At 49.5% G+C, this 18814-nt stretch overlaps 1 protein-coding gene across 2 annotated transcripts in view; it reads right to left on the bottom strand.

Moving 5' to 3' along the window:
• Positions 1 to 18814, bottom strand: part of PLEKHH1 (pleckstrin homology, MyTH4 and FERM domain containing H1) — a 56200-nt gene that overhangs the window by 19333 nt on the left and 18053 nt on the right. Inside the window, exons 3-7 of one of the 2 annotated variants that reach the window (XM_017878594.1) lie at positions 13655 to 13717; positions 12077 to 12226; positions 9488 to 9571; positions 6908 to 6989; positions 6052 to 6806 (exon numbers count right to left, since the gene is read on the bottom strand). In XM_017878594.1, coding sequence (XP_017734083.1) covers positions 6052 to 6806; positions 6908 to 6989; positions 9488 to 9571; positions 12077 to 12226; positions 13655 to 13717 — 1134 coding nt within the window. The remainder of the gene's footprint in view (positions 1 to 6051; positions 6807 to 6907; positions 6990 to 9487; positions 9572 to 12076; positions 12227 to 13654; positions 13718 to 18814) is intronic. The other variant, XM_017878595.1, reaches the window with a different exon arrangement.

Raw genomic sequence — 18814 nt, 5'->3', positions numbered from 1 at the left:
GTGGGCAGACCTGCAGGGGGCAGTGACTGGCTAATAAATCTTGAGCAAGTTACTTCATTTCTGAGACTCATTTTCCTCTGCTCTAAATGGGGGTAATAATACTTACCTTTCAGGCTGCTGTGAGAATCAATGAAATACTTAATGTAAGCATTTAACACCTGGAATATAATCAGTGCCCAACAGTTCCCTGGCTTGCCTCCACCCTTCACCTTTGGGGCAAAGGAGGTTCAAGAGAAGATGGGTCAGTAACCTGTTGCTCTGAATCCTACCTGTTTTAGAAACTGTTGGGTCTCAAGATCTCACCCCCAGAAGTTAGGGATACTGATAATGAAGAAGCCACTGGGGCCACACGACAAGGGCTCTTTTGTAAGCCAGTTGTTTGGAACTTAGGGCACATTTTTTAAAAATTCTCTATTGTTTCTTTTTAAAAAAAATTATTTATTTGTTTTTTAAGTTCCAGGGTATGTATGCAAGATGTGCAGGTTTTTATATAGGTAAGCGTGTGTCATGATGGTCAGCTGCACCTAACAACCCATCACCTAGGTATTAATCCCAGCATGCACTAGCTCTTTTCCCCAATACTCTCCCGCCACCACCCTTCCCTGCCAGTCCCGCTAAGTGTTGTTCCCCTCCCTGTGTCCATGTGTTCTCATCGCCCAGCTCCCACTTGTAAGTAAGAACATGCAGTGTTTGGTTTTCTGTTCCTATGTTTGCTGAAGATAATGGCTTCCAGCTCCATTCATGTCCCTGCAAAGGACATGACCTCATTCCTGTTTATGGCTGCATTGTATTCCATGGTGTATATATACCACATTTTCTTTATCCAGTCTACCATTGACGGGCATTTGGGTTGATTCCATGTCTTTGCTATTGTGAACAGTGCTGTGATGAACATATGTGGAAACTTAGGGCACATTTTTCCCCTACAGGAATAATGTCGTATCATGGCCAGGCTTCAGGGCCAATCTACAAAGCCTATTTTGCCCAACAGTTCTCCAGCATCCCCATGCAGAAGACCCTGGGAGAATGCCTGTCCTGGGTCTGAAGTAGGCCACAGGCCAAAGGCCAAAGGAGCTTTTCCTAATGGCCCCGATTGCTCATAAACAACCCACATGGCTACCTGCACCTTCTGTATCTGTTTGCTCCACTGAGCCTTTGGTCAGCCTTTGGAGGAATGCCCTGCTGGCTCAGGGAGGCAGCTAGATGTGCTGTCACCTGGTGGGGTCAGATGGGCTAGGAGATGGTGTTGGAAGGGAGGTGGGTACCTATTGGGGTGTCATCCCAGAGGGGAGCAGCAGCCCTGGGGCACCTGGGAGGAGAGAGGGCAGAGCTGATGAGTGCTGCCATGAGACGCTGAGATCACTGGAGGGGCGGCAAGGCAGGAGACAGAGAGGCAGTGAGGAAGGAGGCCAAGGAGGGTCCTGCAGCAGGGCAGGGAGTTTTTGTGCTCGTGTAGGGCAGATACACCAGGCCCAAGAAAAATTAGGCATAAAAAGGATTATTTCTGCCCACAGCGGTGGTGGAATTTAACCAAGGACAGGCCTCTAACTTTGCAGAGGAAATGAAACTGAAGTTTGAAGGATTTAGGTGAAACAAAGCCTAGAACTGTTTGACAAAAGGTTATCTAATGCCTAACTCACAAGGTTGTTTTAAGGATTAACTGAAAAAAGGGCTTTCCAAACTCTAAGGTACATAAGTATTTCTCACACCCTCAGATTGAGAAATGTCCTCTGACATTTCTTCCCCCTGCCCCGCCACAGATGGTTACTGCCCTATTTTTTCCCCCCCAGATGGTTACTGCCTGGGAGAGAGAGAGGCTGGGCTGTTTGGCCACTGTGATTTCTTAAGCCCTCCCTGGAACAAGAGTGATCACACCTCAGGGGCCTGGGAAGGAGCTAGCATTGTGTCTTGTTTTCCCCAGGAGCAAGTTACAAAGGGGATAGCACAACAGGATGAGATCTCCTTACATTCTTTTGGCTGATTCTTGGGTCCTCGGGGCCTAGCTGGGGGCAGGGAGGGTCTATGGGAAGACCTGCCCCTGCCCCTTAAGGCTTCATCCCAGAGTTCAGCTGAGGTTCCTGGGGAGAATGTCATCTGATATGCTTTCTATACAGAACAAGAGGAGAGAATAACTCCTCGTCTTCCCATTCCTCCTTTCCTCCTCCACCCTCTCTCTCGCACACACACACTTAACCTGTTCAGATAGAGAAGATCCACTCTTTTTTTTTTTTTTCTTTTTAAGACAGGGTCTGGCTCTGTCACCCAGGCTGTAGCACAGTGGCAAGATCTTGACTCATGGCAACCTTCACCTCCCTGGACTCAAACCTAACTTCCACTTAAGCCTCCTGAGTAGCTGGGACTACCAGCATGTGCCACCATGCTCAGTTAATTTTTGTATCTTTTTTGGTAGAGATGGAGTTTTGCCATGTTGCCCAGGTTGTCTTGAACTTCTGGGCTCAAGCAATCTACCTGCTTCTGTCTCCCAAAGTGCTGGGATTATAGGTGTGAGGCACCGCATCCGACCCAAGACCCACTCTTTTTTTTTTTTTTTTTGAGACAGAGTCTCCCTCTGTCGCCCAGGCTGGAGTGCAGTGGCGGGATCTCAGCTCACTGCAAGCTCCACCTCCCAGGTTCCCGCTATTCTCCTGCCTCAGCCTCCCAAGTAGCTGGGACTACAGGCACCCGCCACCTCGCCCGGCTAGTTTTTTTGTATTTTAGTAGAGACGGGGTTTCACCATGTTAGCCAGGATGGTCTCGATCTCCTGACCTCGTGATCCGCCCGTCTCGGCCTCCCAAAGTGCTGGGATTACAGGCTTGAGCCACCGCGCCCGGCCAAGACCCACTCTTAAGCTATCACAGTGAATGGCTGTATTTTGGCAAAATGGCAAAGGGAGCAACGCTTCTTTCTGGTAGCAGCTGCACATTCCTTGCCTGACTGCTCCCCGCTCCCAACCTCTGCGTTTGGACGCCAGAGCAAGAAGAGGGCCAGCAGCCCAGGGGACCAGTGCTCTTCCATCTCCTAGTCTTCCTGATGTGCCCCACTCTTGGCTCAAATGGGTCTCCAGTCTTCCAGGTGTCCTTGTAACAACCAGAAGCTGGTCAACAGTCACTGACAAGGATATAGCCCAAAAGTCTAGGGCTGTGCGCCTCCCGAACCAGCATTTCTTTGTTTTGTTTTGTTTTGCTTTTTTTGTTTTGTTTTGTTTTTGAGACAGTCTCCTCTGTCGCCCAGGCTGGAGTACAGTGGTGCAATCTCAGCTTACTGCAACCTCTGCCTCCCGGGTTCAAGCGATTCTCCTGACTCAGGCTCCCAAGTAGCCAGGACTAGAGGTGCGCACCACCGTGCCCAAATAATTTTTGTATTTTTAGTAGAGACGGGGTTTCGCCATGTTGGCCAGGCTGGTCTCAAACTCCTGACCTCAAGTGATCTGCCTGCCTCAGCCTCCCAAAGTGCTGGGATTACAGGCATGAGCCACCATGCCTGGCTTAGAACCAGCATTTCAAAAGGAGGCCCTGGGAGGTACTGCTGAAAATACAGGTCTCCCAAGCAGTGGTGTGGGGTGAGTCCACCCTGATGCTATCCCCTCTCCCAAGTGACCTCATTCCTCCTGCTGCCAGGAGCCAACGCTTAGATGTCCCCCATGGTATTGCTGCACACCCCAGCAGCATATGTGGAGGGGATGTCTGCCCATGAATAAGACTGACATTTGCTGTGGCAATCTCCCTTAAGAGGAAGTACAGCTGGAGTGTGAGAGCTGGGCTTCAGAGCAGCTGGAACTACATTTAAAGCCTGGCTCTCAGACCAGGTGAGGTGGCTCTCGTAGCTGACGAAGGAGGATCACTTGAGGCCAGGAGTTTCAGACCAGCCTGGGCAACATAGGGATACTCCATCCCTACGAAAAATTTAAAACATTCGCCAGGTGTGGTGGCGTGCATCTGTAGTCCCGGTTACTCAGGAGGCTGGGGCGGAAAGATCCTTTGAGTCCAGGAGTACAAGGCTGCAGTGGGCTGTGACTGTGCCACTGCACTCCAGCCTGAGTGACAGAGCAAGACACTGTCTGTCAAGTAAATAAATAAATAAAGCCTGGCTCCCTCACTAACTATTACATGACCTTGGGCAAGTACCTAAGTCTGTGGGGAACAGTGGTTTCCTGACCTGTAAAAGGGAGAAACCACACCTTACTGCTTGTAAGGAAAGGAGCCTTCCCACAGGCTCTGTGTGAAGCCCTTAATACCCGCATGCCATTTTCACTAGTGACCTGTGAAATGTCATTTTTATAGCCTGTCTCATTTTTATTTTAACTTTTTTATCATGGAAAATGTCAGACACAGGGCCAGACACAGTGGCTCACACCCGTAATCCCAGCACTTTGGAGGTCAAGGTGGGAGGATCACTTGAGCCTAGGAGTTCGAGACTAGCCAGAGCAACACAATGAGAGCCCATCTCCACAAAAAATTTAAAAATAGCTGGGCATGGTGGTACATGCCTGTAGTCCCAGCTACTGGGAAGGCTGAGGTGGGGGAATTGCTTGAGCCCGGGAAGTTGAGGCTGCAGTGAGCCGTGATTGCACCATTGCACTGCAGCCTGGGCAAGAGAGCAAGACTCTCTCAAAAAAAAAAGGGAAAAGAAAAAAAAGTGTCAGCCTGGGCAATATGGTGAAACCCTGTCTCTACTAAAAATACAAAAATTACCCAGGCAAGGTGGTGCATGCCTATAGTCCCAGCTACTTAGGAGGCTGAAGTAGGAGGATTGCTTGAGCCCAGGAGGCAGAGGTTGCAGTGAGCCAAGACTCCACCACTGCATTCCAGCCTGGGCGACAGAGTAAGACCCTGTCTCACTTAAAAAAAAGAATGATCTCATGTGCCCATCGCCCAGCTCAGCAAAGATTAATGATGTGTGGTCAGTTATGCTTCATCTGTGTCCCCACCCCTGGCCACCAACCAGATCATTGCTTCTGAAGTATTTCTACCAGACAGACGTCAAGACATTTTATCCAATGTTCCAAGTAAGGAAGCTGGCCTGGTGCAGTTGCCTGTAATCCCAGCACTTTGGGAGGCCTAGGCAGGTGAATCACTTGAGGTCAGAAGTTTGAGACTAGCCTGGCCAACATGGTGAAACCCCGTCTCTACTAAAATTATAAAAAGTACACTTTGGGAGGCTGAGGCGGGCAGCTCACAAGGTCAGGAGATCAAGACCATCCTGGCTAACATGGTGAAACCCCATCTCTACTAAAAATACAAAGAATTGACTGTGCATGGTGGCGGGCACCTGTGGTGCCAGCTACTCGGGAGGCTAAGGCAGGAGAACCCAGGAGGCAGAGCTTGCAGTGAGCCAAGATCGTGCCACTGCACTCCAGCCTGGGCAACAGAGCAAGACTCCGTCTCAAAAAGAAAAAATAATTAGCCGGGCATGGTGGCACACACCTGTAATTCCAGCTACTTGGGAGACTGAGGCAGGAAAATTACCTGAACCCAGGAGGCAGAGGTTGCAGTGAGCCAGGATCGTGCCATTGCACTCCAGTCTGGGCAAGAAGGGAAGGGGAGGGGAGGGGGCCAACACCTACCTACCACCTACTGTGAACCACTACTGTAAGTACTTTCATAACAGCCCTATAAAGTAGGTACTATTATCCCCATTTTATAGATAGGGAAGCTGAGGCATAGAGGTTCAGTAACATGCCCAAGGTCACATAGTTAACAGTTCAACCCTAGTGGTTTGCTTCTGGGGCCTATGCTCTTGACCATTATACCAGACCATCTGAAAGACTCACAAAGATTAAATGAGAAAAGGTATGCAAGGCACCCAGCTTGATGTATGGTGCACGGTGAGCACTCAGGAAATGACAGTCAACCGCCATTCACATCATTCTGAATTCTAGCTCTGACCCTCACTGGTTGGGTGGTCTGCACAGGCTCCATGGTACCTGCCTGCCACGGCCACCATGAGGATGCCAGCAGCCTCCTCTCCTGCTCAGTGCATGGCTGTGCTCAGCCAGCAGTGTTCTTGTCATTAGCTCTGCTCTTCTGCCCAGCCCGGAGCTTGCCTCTTACCCAGGATGAAAACTGGTGCAGCGGGGGTGTAGGTGGCTTGTTACCCAGCTCCACTTCCTCCAGCTCAGCAAGGGCCTTCGGGCTCTCTCTTTTCTCATTCTTCCCTGCTGGGGGTGGCTCCTCCATCTCCATCTTCTCTGGTTCCTCCAGGTACCTAGCTCGGGACTCCAGCTCAAGAAGGCCAGAGGGGTGGAGGGCTGAGAAGGCCCCAATCTCAATGCTCACCACACGGTCAAAGTGCCCACGGCCCACCTGGGGCTGGCTGTGGTGCCTTTTGGCCAACTGGATGCTGTCCCGCGGGGTGCCAGGAGCCCGCACCTTTGGTAGGGTCAGACTGCTGCCAGGGCCACCTTCCCTGGCAGAGGTCTTTGTCCCAGGGAGCATCCCTCTCTGGGCAGTAACCAGACCCTCACCCCAGGAAGCTGAACCACATCTGAAGGTACGAAGCTTCATGCATGGCTGGTGGGGAGGGCCCTCTCTTCCCAGATGAGGTTGAAGGGGCTTGGCCTCTACCATTTCCCCAGAATGGACCGTGCTGGAACTAGAATCCTCCAAGGGGCTTGCTGCTTCAGAAACAGAGTCCTTGCTCTGCAGGGCATCTGGGGAAGGTGCAAGCACAGCTGCCTTCAGACCCTGGGCCTGGGAGCCACTGTTCTGGCCCATAGGCTGGATTCCCGGCTCTGAAGGGACCGAATCCTGCTCTGCAGCTCCGTGGGGGGGCACCAGCAGCTTCCACGAAGGAGCTATCTGAATAGCTGTGGTTGGGGTAAAAACAGTCACATTGAGAGCTCCCGTAGCTCAGCCCCATATCTACCACACACACCTACCACACACCTGCACACCCTGGCCTGCCTACCTTCTAGTGCATCTTGAAGGGCTCCCACCTGCTCCACCAGGTGCTGATTATGGCTTTTCAGATGCTGATTCTCCATCTCAAGCTGAGCAAAAAGAAAAATGAAGATTTAGGACACCCAGCCTACAGGTTTAGACGTATTTTTTCAATTCTTTTTTTTAGACAGGGTCTCGTTCTGTTGGCCAGACTGAAGTGCAGTGGAGCAATTTTGGCTCACTGCAGCCTTGACCTCCCAGGCCCAAGTGATCCTCCCACCTCAGCCTCCTGAGTAGCTGGAATCATAGACGCACACCACCAAGCCCAGCCAATTTCGTTTATTTTTTGTAGAGACAAGCTCTCGCTATGTTGCCCAGGCTGGTCTCAAACTCCTGGACTCAAACGATCTGCCCACCTCAGCCTCCCAAAGTGCTGGGATTACAGGCATGTGCCACTGCGCCTGGCTGCTGCATTTTCTTTTCTTTTCTTTTTTGAGACAAGGTCTGGCTCTTATCACCTAGGCTGGAGTGCAGTGGTGCAATCTTGGCTCACTGCAACCTCTGCTTCCAGGGCTCAAGCCATCCTCCCACCTTAGCCTCCCACCTCAGCCTCCCGAGTAGCTGGGACTACAGGTGCATGCCACTATGCCCAGCTAATTTCTGTATTTTTTGTAGAGACAGGGTTTTGCCATGTTGGCCAGGCGGGTCTCAAACTCCTAGCGTCGAGCAATCCACCTGCCTAGGCCTCCCACAGTGCTGCTGGGACTGTAGGTATGGGTCACCGCCCCCAGCCTGCATTTTCTTTTATTTGTTTTGTTTTGTTTTGTTTTGAGATGGAGTCTCGCTCTGTCGCCCAGGCTGGAGTGCAGTGGCTGGATCTCAGCTCACTGCAAGCTCCGCCTCCCGGGTTTACGCCATTCTCCTGCCTCAGCCTCCTGAGTAGCTGGGACTACAGGCGCCCGCCACCTCGCCTGGCTAGTTTTTTGTATTTTTTAGTAGAGACGGGGTTTCACCAGGTTAGCCAGGATGGTCTTGATCTCCTGACCTCTTGATCCGCCCATCTCGGCCTCCCAAAGTGCTGGGATTACAGGCTTGAGCCACCGCGCCCGGCCTGCATTTTCTTTTAAATTAAGTCCAACACACTTTTATTGAGTATCTTTTAGCAAGGGTTGGGACTGTGAGAATATGCAGGTAAGCCACGCATCAGGCCCAAGAACTTGCAGCCTAGCAGGTGACCTGAGATATGCATCCAAAGAAGGGGACAGAAAGCAAAATGAGCCAATACCCTCCTGCAGGTGTGAACCACTTGTGTGGGGAGCACAGAAGAAAAGATGTATGTTCGTCAGCCAGGCGTGATGGCTCATGCCTGTAATCCCAGCACTTTGGGAGGCTGAGGTGGGTGGATCACCTGAGGTCAGGAGTTCAAGACCAGCTTGGCCAACATAATGAAACCTGTCTCAACTAAAAGTACAAAAATTAGCCAGGCATGGTGGCTAGTAATCCCAGCTGCCAGGAGGCAGAGGTTGCAGTGAGCTGATATTGCACCATTGCACTCCAGCCTGGGCAACAAGAGCGAGACTCTGTCTCAAAAAATAAAATAAAAAAAAGTAGGTTTGACCTTTTCCAAACTGCAATTCCCACTCCTTTTATTTAGAAGGAGGTTGTTTTCTGTTTGTTTGCTATAGCACTGTAGCTTCAAGTCCTGAGTTTCCTAAACAAAGGTACAGCATGTGATAAACTACAAAAATGGAAGATAGAAAAGGAAGGTGGAATAGAGGTTAACAGGGGCTGGGGGAAGAGAGAATGGGAAGTTAGTGTTTAGCAGGTACAGAGTTTCTGTTTGGGGTGATGAAAAGTTTTAGACATAGATAGCAGTGATGGCTGCACAACACTGTGAATGTACTTAATGTCACTGAATTGTACACTTAAATGGTACATTTTATGTATATTTTACCACACACATACAAATAGTTAAAAAGAACTAAGAGGATGAAAGAGAAAGTAGTGCAGTGCGATGGTTCACGCCTGTAACCCCAGCATTTTGGGAGGCCGAGGTGGGCGAATCACCTGATGTCAGGAGTTCGGGACCAGCCTGGCCAACACGGTGAAACCTATCTCTACTAAAAATACAAAAATTAGCTGGGCGTGGTAGCACGCGCCTGTAACCCCAGATACTTAGGGAGGCTGAGGCACAAGGGTCCCTTGAACCCAGGAGGTGGAGATTGCGGTGAGCTGAGATTGCACCACTACACTCCAGCCTGGGCGAGAGAGCGAGACTCTATCTCATAAATAAATAAATAATAAAAGAGAAAGTGGAGAGAGTGGATGATGGCCTGTGTGGGCTTCCTAGAAAGAAACTGAGGGGGCTTTTCAGAAGTAAGACACATTCCTTCTCCCAAACTTAAATCCAGCACCAAGCTAGTCAGGAGCTCCAGGGAGACCCAACCAAGACAAAAGGAAAGGGGAAGTAAACCACAGTGTCTCAGCATGGAGGCTGAATGCAGAATAAGTGCTGGACAGAACAAAGGTCAGCCGAGGCACCCCAGACAGAAGCGGGTAGGAAACTCCGGGGGTCAGGGAAGGCTGCCAAGATAAGTTTCCAACCCACCTCTGCCAACTTGAGTGTCACCCATTCCTTGATCTTTGTAGCTTTTTCTTGAATAGTTTTTGCTTCCTCTGCTCTCATCTGCTTCTGCAAGAAAGAGAGGGCCTTCTGTTAATCCCAACAGTCACCAGGAGAGTGACTGACTGGAGGTGGGAGACTCCGAGAAGAAACGTCAAGTGTGCGTGCCACTGACCTCGCAAAGCCAGTGAGCAGAAATCGTTTGTTGCAATATTATTTGATAAGGTAACACAAAATTTAAAAACTCAAAACTGGAAATAGTCTAAGTGTTCACCACTAAGGGGTTGGCTGAATAAACACGGCACATCCCTGACATGGAAGGAGAACGCTGTGATTCCACATGCAAGCAACATTAACAGTGAGGAGTGGAAATCAAGGATTGGGGAGGGAGAGAGAGGTGACTTGTCGTTTTATAGTCCTCTGGCTGTTTTTGTATTTTTTACTATAAGCTTGTATGTATTACCTTTATAGATAAAAAATAAGGCAAAATTGCAGAGAGCTGAGGTATTTCCATCAAAATAGTCAAAAGAGGAGATGATTGAAAAGGTTTGCATCTAAAGAGGAGCAGCCTGGCCGGGCACGGTGGCTCACGCCTGTAATCCCAGCGTCAGACGTCAGACTCTCAGTATTTCAGAGCTGGAAGGACCTTAAAGGTCATCTAGTTTAAGGTGTGGCAAACAATGGCTTTCAGTCCAAATCCAGTCCTCCATCTGCTTGCCCCCAACCAGACGTGTTTTTGTCAATAAAGTTGCACTGTAATACAGCTATGCTCATTCATTTATGTATTATCTGTGGCTGCTTCCATGTTACAACAGCAGCTTTGACCAGTTGCAACAGAGACCTGTAGCCCACAAAGCCTAAAATAGTTACTACCTGGACCTTTTTTTTTTTTTTTTTTTTTTTTTTTTTTTTTTGAGACGGAGTTTTGCTCTGTTGCCCAGGCTGGAGTGCAGTGGCCGGATCTCAGCTCACTGCAAGCTCCGCCTCCCGGGTTTACGCCATTCTCCTGCCTCAGCCTCCCGAGTAGCTGGGACTACAGGCGCCCGCCACCTCGCCCGGCTAGTTTTCTGTATTTTTTAGTAGAGATGGGGTTTCACCGTGTTAGCCAGGATGGTCTCGATCTCCTGACCTCGTGATCCACCCGTCTCGGCCTCCCAAAGTGCTGGGATTACAGGCTTGAGCCACTGCGCCCGGCCACTACCTGGACCTTTACAGAAAAAGTTGGCCGACCCTGACCTGGTTTGATACTGTCTTTGTACTTCTGTGGCAACTAAGGCTATGGCAACAAATGACTTGCTTCTGTCCATTGATGGCACAGCTGGGACTAAAACCAGGTCTCTTGACTCACAAAACAGTGCCCTTTCTTTTATGATCTTGACCTACTGATTCCGATTGTAAAAGGACTTTTTTTCTGACCTAAGGAGCTTTAGCAAGAGTCATTTTGTCCACCAACCCCCAGGATGCTGCCGCTTCTAACTATGAGCTACTCAGAAGAGAAGGTATGTCTAAAATCAACGGAAGAATTGGTCAGAGATTCCATGTGTCAAAATTCTATTTTTCCATCATTTTTCAGGAACACATGGTACCCACAGCATACAAAGTCACCTCCATTAAGGGCCGATTCGATGAATGCTGATGGATAAACATGAATCTGCCCATGATGGTTGGAAGGCACCATCAGGATCCTACATGGAGAAGGCATGTGTAGGAAATTAAAAGTCATCTGTCCAGACTGTGGCGTGTTTAGTTGGAAATGATGGCACTCTGGCACCAGGGGAAAGCTGGGTAGGTAAGGTCAGTGGCAGAGGAAAGGGACAGAACTGGGATGGAGTTGGTGAGATTGTGAAGGGGAGAAGGCAGGACACAGGAACTGGCAGGGGGATGTTCCAGAAGTCCTCTCAGGAGCAAAGGTGCCGAGTGGAGCTGAAATGCTGTGCAGTGGCCTCTCCTGGGTTCCCATGTGCTCAGGAGGGAAGACCCTGGTTTTCTGAGGAGGCAACAACTTTGGTCTCTGCCTCTTCAGCTTCATTGAGAAACTTTGGGCAACCAGCTGGCCATGACTGACCATCCAGTTCTGCGCAGCTCTTGATCATACTACAGCCAAGTATCAAGTGTCTCATCTTGGCAGGGCATGACAAGGCCAGAATGGAGAGAGAAAAGCTCTCCTTACCAAGTACTGACCACGTGCCTGACGCTAGGCACAGGTCACACAGGATGCTTCTCCCAACAGCCCTATGAAGTGTTTCCACCCTTCTTTTATAAATGTGTAAAATAAGAATCAGTGGCTTAAAAGCTTTGCCCACCGTCAGAAGCAGCAGGTGCTAGAGGTGGGCTTCACACCCAGATCAGTCTGCCTCCAAGCTCCTTGTTCTACTCTATCCCCTGCTTGGCTTCTAATGAGCAGATGTGGGAGGAACAGCCCTTCCTATAATGAATTTCCACATAAAAGAACAGGCTCAGGAGGGAGCGAGTTCCCCAGCACTCGAGGGCTTGAGCAGACCAGCTCAGGAAGCTGGGGGCCAGCGGGACAGATGTTGAAGAGGGCATGGTGCTCCCTTGCGCACGAGCCCTTACCTGCTTCTCCAGCTGAGCCTCCAGCTGGCTGATGAGCTCATCTTTGCCTTTTATGGCTTTCAGCAATTCTTGGTATTTCCGGTGCAGGCTCCCCGCAGAGTCCACATTCTTCAGATTGGACAGTTTTACTTTCTCTTCCATGACACCCACCTGAAAAGTACAACGATCTCATAGTATCTCCCATCATTCACACGGGGTGTGCAGTGGCCAGTAACGTGGGATGGGACACCCTCTGATGCCCCAGACTGTGACTCCCAGGCACAGCCCTTACCCAGGGCTGTCTGAGCCAATTAATCCAATTATCATTTATAAAGCTCCAATCTGAGCAAAAGAAGGACTAACAAAGAAGAAACTCATTTTGGCTACTCTAGGTCATAGTAATGGAGAGATAGGTACGAGGAGGGCAGAGGAGATGGTAAGTGGAAAAAGCAGCTGGTCTTGTGTCATTGACCTCTGTGGATCCCAGTAGGGATGAATTGAGCAGGACAAACAGCCTAGGAGAGCAACTGTCCCAACCCCACCATGGTAGAGATATTTACTGTTCACTGGACAGCCATGTGCTGCCTCATATTTCTCAATCCTCCTGCAGCTAGATGGAGCCATGTCATTGATCCAACCAATGGGGTCCAAGTGGAAATGGTGCATCATTTCTGGACTCAAGTATGTATGTATATATTTGTTTATTTAAAAATTTTTTAAAACAGACAGGATCTTGCTATATTGCCCAGGCTAGATTCAAACTCCTGAGCTCAAGGGATCCTCTAGCCTCAGCCTCCCAAGTAGCTGGGACCATAGGGGCATACTGCCGCACCTGGCTGGGCTGAAGTATTTAAAAGCTGGTGCAGGGTGAGTGTGGTGGCTCACACCTGTAATCCCAGAACTTTGGGAGGTTGATGCAGGAGGATTGCTTGAACCCAGGAGTTCAGACCAGCCTGGGCAAATAGTGAGACCCTGTCTCTAGAAATAACTAAATAACTAAATAAATAAATAAGGTCAGGTGCATGGCTCATGCCTGTAATCCCAGCACTTTGGGAGGCTGAGGTGGGTGGATAGCTTGAGCCCAGCAGTTTGAGACCAGCCTGGGCAACACAGCAAGACCCCATCTCTAATAAAAAATAAAATACATAAATTTTAAAATAAGTAAAAGCTAGTACACAAACATCCAGCTTTCTTTCTTTGCCATGGCAACCAAGAAGGCTGTGTATTCCAAGTGTCCAGCTGTAAGATAGGCGAGCTTCCTTTAACCTGGATTCCTGAGTGACTGTGGAAGCGGAATCACTGGCTAACCCTCAATGGACAGGTTCCATGAGTGAGAACTAAATGTGATAAACCACTGAGACTTCAGACTTAATTTGTTACCATAGCATAGTCTAGCCTATTTGGAATACTATACCCAGTTGCTATATGGATCTTTATGCAAAGACTCCATTCCCACAGAAAGCTCCATGCACACTCATTTGTTCAGGTATAACACAGCACTGCCGGTGATGTGTGTGTCCACCTGTGTCCATGGGAAGGGCCTGGAAGGGCCGACAGTCAATCCCCTGCATGTTCCTACCAATCCCCTCCCCTGGTTACCTGGGTCTCAGCATTCTCTGCTCTCTGCTCTGCCTCCAGCAGCCTCTGCTCCAGCTCCTGCATCTGCTCGGCCAGAGAGAAAGGGGAGATGTAGGTGCCATGTCCCTACCATAAACATGGCATCAAGGCCACTTGTGCACTTAGAGAATTGTGCACACACTGCACACAGGCCAGGCCAGGCTTCAAGTGCCCATCTCAAGTGGCTCAAGAGTGTCAGGGTAAAGATTTTCAAGGCAACTCTCAGCTCCCTAATCCTGAGTTCATGGGGCAGGTGAAGAGCCCATGGCTGCTGTCCTCTCTGCTGAGGGAGTGGAGGCCCAGCTCTTTTGTCCTGATGGAGGGTGTCCGAGGAGGGCAGCAGCTCCACTGTCATTCTTTCTGAGCATCCCGCCCTGTCCTGGCTTCAGTCTCCCCTTCCCGAGGCCCCTTTCATCTCAGCACTGGGTCGAAGGCGGGGCCATGCCACTGCTCCCATAGGGCCCACCCTGTGTCATCAATAGAGAACGTTTCTCCCCACTCAGAATATCTCTGGCTGGGGACGAATACCTCCTCACCCACAGTCGAGGACACCTCTGCCTGTAAGGGCTTCAGGGCTATCACCTTATTTGATTTCTTTAATCTTAAAGAACTAGAAAGAGAAAGAGAGGCTCAAGATACACTTTTCAAAATTCTATCTTGTGAGCTGGGCATAGTAGCTCACGCCTGTAATCCCAGCACTTTGGGGGCCTAAGGCGTGAGGATCACTTGAGCCCTGGAGTTTGAGACCAGCCTAGGCAACATAGCAAAACCTCGTCTCTACTAAAATTTTTCTTTTCTGATTAGCTGGGTGTGGTGGCATGCACCTGTAGTCCCAGCTACTCGGGAGGCTGAGGCAGGCAGATCACTTGAGCCCGGGAGGTTGAGGCTGTAGTGAGCTAAGATGGCACACTGCACTCCAGCCTGGGCGACAGAGTAAGGTCCTGTCTCAAAAAAAAAAAAATTTTAAAACATAAAAATTCTGTCTTGCTGCCAGTAGAGGTGTGTCACTCAGGCCTGAGGAGCATGGAAATTCTGGAAATTACACCAAGTTGGCCAAACAAAGGGACCGAAGTTCTTGTACATGGAGGCTCTTCAGGTACCAGATCTAAGCTGAAGACTAAAGAGCCGCTCACGAGCCCACAACCTACACGGCATCTCTTTCCAGCTTCTCAAGCTCATGGCTTGGTAAGTGAAGTGTGCGTTGGATGTCAGCTCCCATTCTCCCCCTGCCAGGGCACCACTGTCTGTTGCCATCACCACAGACAGGGCACCACTGTCTGTACACCATCACATGGAGGACCCGCAGAAGCAGAGCAAATTCATGCATCCCGCTCTCATGTCTAACACCATGTGCCACAGCCTAACTGGGACCGCTACTTCCTTCCCCAGCCTGCCTTGCCCCAGAGTAACACATATGCTTCATACATGTCCCAGAAACATTGCATCCCAGCTGCGCCTTCCACGAGGCTGGACAGGCCCAGTGCCCCTCACTTCCCAAGCTCCAGCCCAACCTCCTCTCTAAGGATTTGGCCTCTTCTCTGGCTATTCAACCTTCTCCCCTCAGCCTGGACCCTAGCTGATATTTACCAGTGAACTGATCAATCCTTCTCTCTTTCCCAGTCTCTCAGCTGAAATTCTGCTTTCCTTAATTAAAAGGTAGATGAGCAGGATCCCTCAGCCTGCTGCTAGACAGTGAGAGAAAAGTTACACGGGAGCAGGAGTTCGTGTTTGGGAACCAGGGGGACTTCTTTGCTCAGGGTGGCCTTCCCTCATCCATTGTTTTCTCCTTCATGGGACTGGGGAGACACTGATGCTTTCAGGGCACATTCCCTTGGACAGAGAGTTAGAGTTATGCTCATCTGAAGATCCCAAGTAAAACTCAAGACTTAAACCCATGGGACAAAAATGCCCCAGTGCTCCCATGGATAGGGCCCCTTCTGACAGGCAATCACGTGTTCAAGCCAAGGATGCCCACACCCCTTCTTTCCTTCCTCTCTTGGGGTTAGTAACACTACTCAAACCTCTTGATGGAAGCTGAGTGAGTGGGTTGGTTCTGGTCAGTTTCAGGCATCGATGTGAGCCAGATGGACTGTCCTAAGTCAAACAGTCCTCAGGCTTGTTCCAGAGGAGTTCCTTGACCTTCACACAGTTGCCATGCAGCCACGGGGCAGATAACAGCACAGCATAAATCAATATTATGGTTATAGTGGTGGTTGTCCAGTGCAAAAGGAATTCTACTTGGTGGTGGGGGGTTGGTTGATACATAGTGGTGGCCCCCAGTGTTGGTACTGCATAACCCTTCCCTCTTCGACACCAGACCTAACTGGCCAGCCAGGTTCTTTCTCTCCAGGAATCTGGAATCAAGAGATCAGAGGCTGGAGCCAGGGAGCTGCCCTGGAGAAGGGGCACAAACCTCACCAAGTCATGGTTGCTGGATAGTTCCTTCGGTTTTGTGAGCTGCCCCAGGATCCTTCTAATAAATCTCATTTGCTTAAGCTAGCCAGAGTTGGGTTTTTTTTTTTTTTTTTTTTTTTTTTTTTTTTACCAGAAATAATCTAGTGAATGCAATGATTAGGAGCATTTTCTTTTTCAAGAATAAAATGAAATACTAAATGGGAACGCCCTGGACCCTCAATACGTTTCCTAGGTTGAACTTCAGCAGGATACTGAGACCATTGAGACCTAACTAGTCTGCTCTGTAGCTTAGAAGAAAGCATAGGCTTTCCATTGGAAATGATAATTCATATTTGTGACATTATTCTGCAACGACTGGCTGATATTTTCTAACTTCATCTGACGGAAAAACTTGTCTTGCTCTTTTGCAAATGGAGACCAAGGTGGAGTAAAGGATAAACTTGGGTCTTACCTCCCATGGAGGCATTTCCATTTGGGTCAAGAGTGATAAGTCAATGACATTGGTCAGAACCAGAAATCGCTCTGTTATTGACAACACAGCGAGCATTTTTTCCCCTCCAGATTTTATTATCTATCCCATGCGCATGCTATTACTGAAGTAGATGGAATGGCAAGGTACCTTTCAGAGCCTGGGGTCCCCCTTGGGGTATCCCCCCAGCCCTCGGTCACCTTCTCTCACTGCCAGGTGGTCCTCATTACTACCAACCCTCCCAGTCCTTGTTATCCACCTGGCAAGGACACTTGACACTCAAAGCATTTCATATTCACTTTTATGTTGGAGTATTCTTTTTTCTCTAAAACTACTGTCTGAACACTTCAGCCCCAGCATCAACACTTTTCACGAGGGGAGATCTTTCTTCTTCACCCTTGCTTAAAGGGCCACACCTGGAGCTCTGCAAAGCTGGTGCTATAGGTGGGCACCCTTATTTGGCTGTTCCAGGGTTCTCTAGGACCATGTCCTCAGCTGTCCTTTCAGTGTGTGGGTCTGGGGTAACACACCAGCCAAGGAGGTGTCTGACAGGGATCTACTTTCACCAGCTGCACATAAGACTCATAAGCTGCCCTAGAACTGGCTGCAGCAACCTGATGAAGTGCACTTGGCACCAATCTGGTATTTAACCCCCAAGTGTGCAGCTCCTTGTCACACGCTGTGAGGTGCTGTGAAATATCAGCCCACTGTGGCAGGAGCACCTGGGACTCTCCTGTACTCCCAGCACAGTCCTGCCGTGCCAAGCAGTGGCCTGAGCCAAGAGCCACACCATCCTGGTCTCAATGATCCCTTTGAGAAAAGGGTTCAATATTCTTTATTTTTTAGACAGAATCTCGTTGTGTAGCCCAGGCTGGAGTGGCCGATCTCAGCTCACTGTAACCTCCACCTCCCAGGTTCAAGCGATTCTCATGCCTCAGCCTCCCAAGTAGCTGGGATTACAGACGTGCACCACCATGCCTGGCTAATTTTTGTATTTTTAGTAGAGATGGGGTTTCTCCATGCTGGTCAGGCTGGTCTTGAACTCCTGGCCTCATGTGATTCACCTGCCTCAGCCTCCCCAAGTGCTGGGATTACAGGCGTGAGAGGTTCAACATTATTACCGCTGCTTTGCACCCATGGGAGAGAACGGCACACCTAAGAGGTAAGGCTCTGGAACTTGATTGACTCCACCACAGTGTGGCTTTAGAAAATTCCTTAACCTCTCTGTGCCTCAGTTTCCTCATCAGTAAAATAATAATAATAATAATAATATGAATAATGACACCTCCTAGGATCGCTGTGAAGATTCCACACACTGCCCCACGTAAAGCACATGTGTATGGCCTGGCATTCGGAAGTTTATTGGTAAAAGCTACTTGTTGGTTTTTTCCTGTACAAAGATGGCACTTAGGAGCAGGGAGACCAGTTTGGCCGGGACAGTGTGATGCTCACCTGTTGTCTCAGCATGACTAGTAATAGAGCCCCCTTTCACTTTCTCTCCAGAGTGACAGATTTAGGTGATAGACTGTATGATCGGACTACTTAGGTTCACCTACAGAAAGAATGGGTTTAAGCCAGAGGTTGCCCACTATTAATTTAAAGAGTGTCCTATAAGACCTACACTGTGTTGTGGGCATTTAGCTTATATGTATATAGCTAAACAGGGCCACTTGGTCTGTGTAGGGCTGTGTGTATATACATGTAGGACATTTAGGCTACACTTATGTAGCTAAAGAGGGCCACTGTCATAAGCACTGTACATGCATTAACTCGTTTATATTTCATAACAACCCCAGAAGGCAGGGACTATTAGTATCCCTGTTGTGTGGATCAGGAAGCTAAAACAGAGAGGTAAGGTAACTTGCCTAAGGTCACACAGCTACTAAGATTCAAAGCCAGAATTCAAACGCAAGTAGAGTGGCTCCAGAGTCCATGCTGTCAGCCACTATACTGTACTGCCTCTCACATCCAAATCTCACATGTCACATAAAAATCCAGATTCCGGCCGGGCGCGGTGGCTCAAACCTGTAATCCCAGCACTTTGGGAGGCCGAGACGGGTGGATCACGAGGTCAGGAGATCGAGACCATCCTGGCGAACACGGTGAAACCCCGTCTCTACTAAAAAAAAAAATACAAAAAACTAGCCGGGCGAGGTGGCAGGCGCCTGTAGTCCCAGCTACTTGGGAGGCTGAGGCAGGAGAATGGCGTGAACCTGGGAGGTGGAGCTTGCAGTGAGCTTAGATCCGGCCACTGCACT

Source organism: Rhinopithecus bieti, unplaced genomic scaffold (assembly GCF_001698545.2).
Source record: "Rhinopithecus bieti isolate Rb0 unplaced genomic scaffold, ASM169854v2 scaffold_11252, whole genome shotgun sequence".
Classification (NCBI taxonomy): domain Eukaryota; kingdom Metazoa; phylum Chordata; class Mammalia; order Primates; family Cercopithecidae; genus Rhinopithecus; species Rhinopithecus bieti.
The sequence above is the reverse complement of the archived record's forward strand: the minus strand, read 5'-3'. Positions and strand labels throughout refer to the sequence as shown.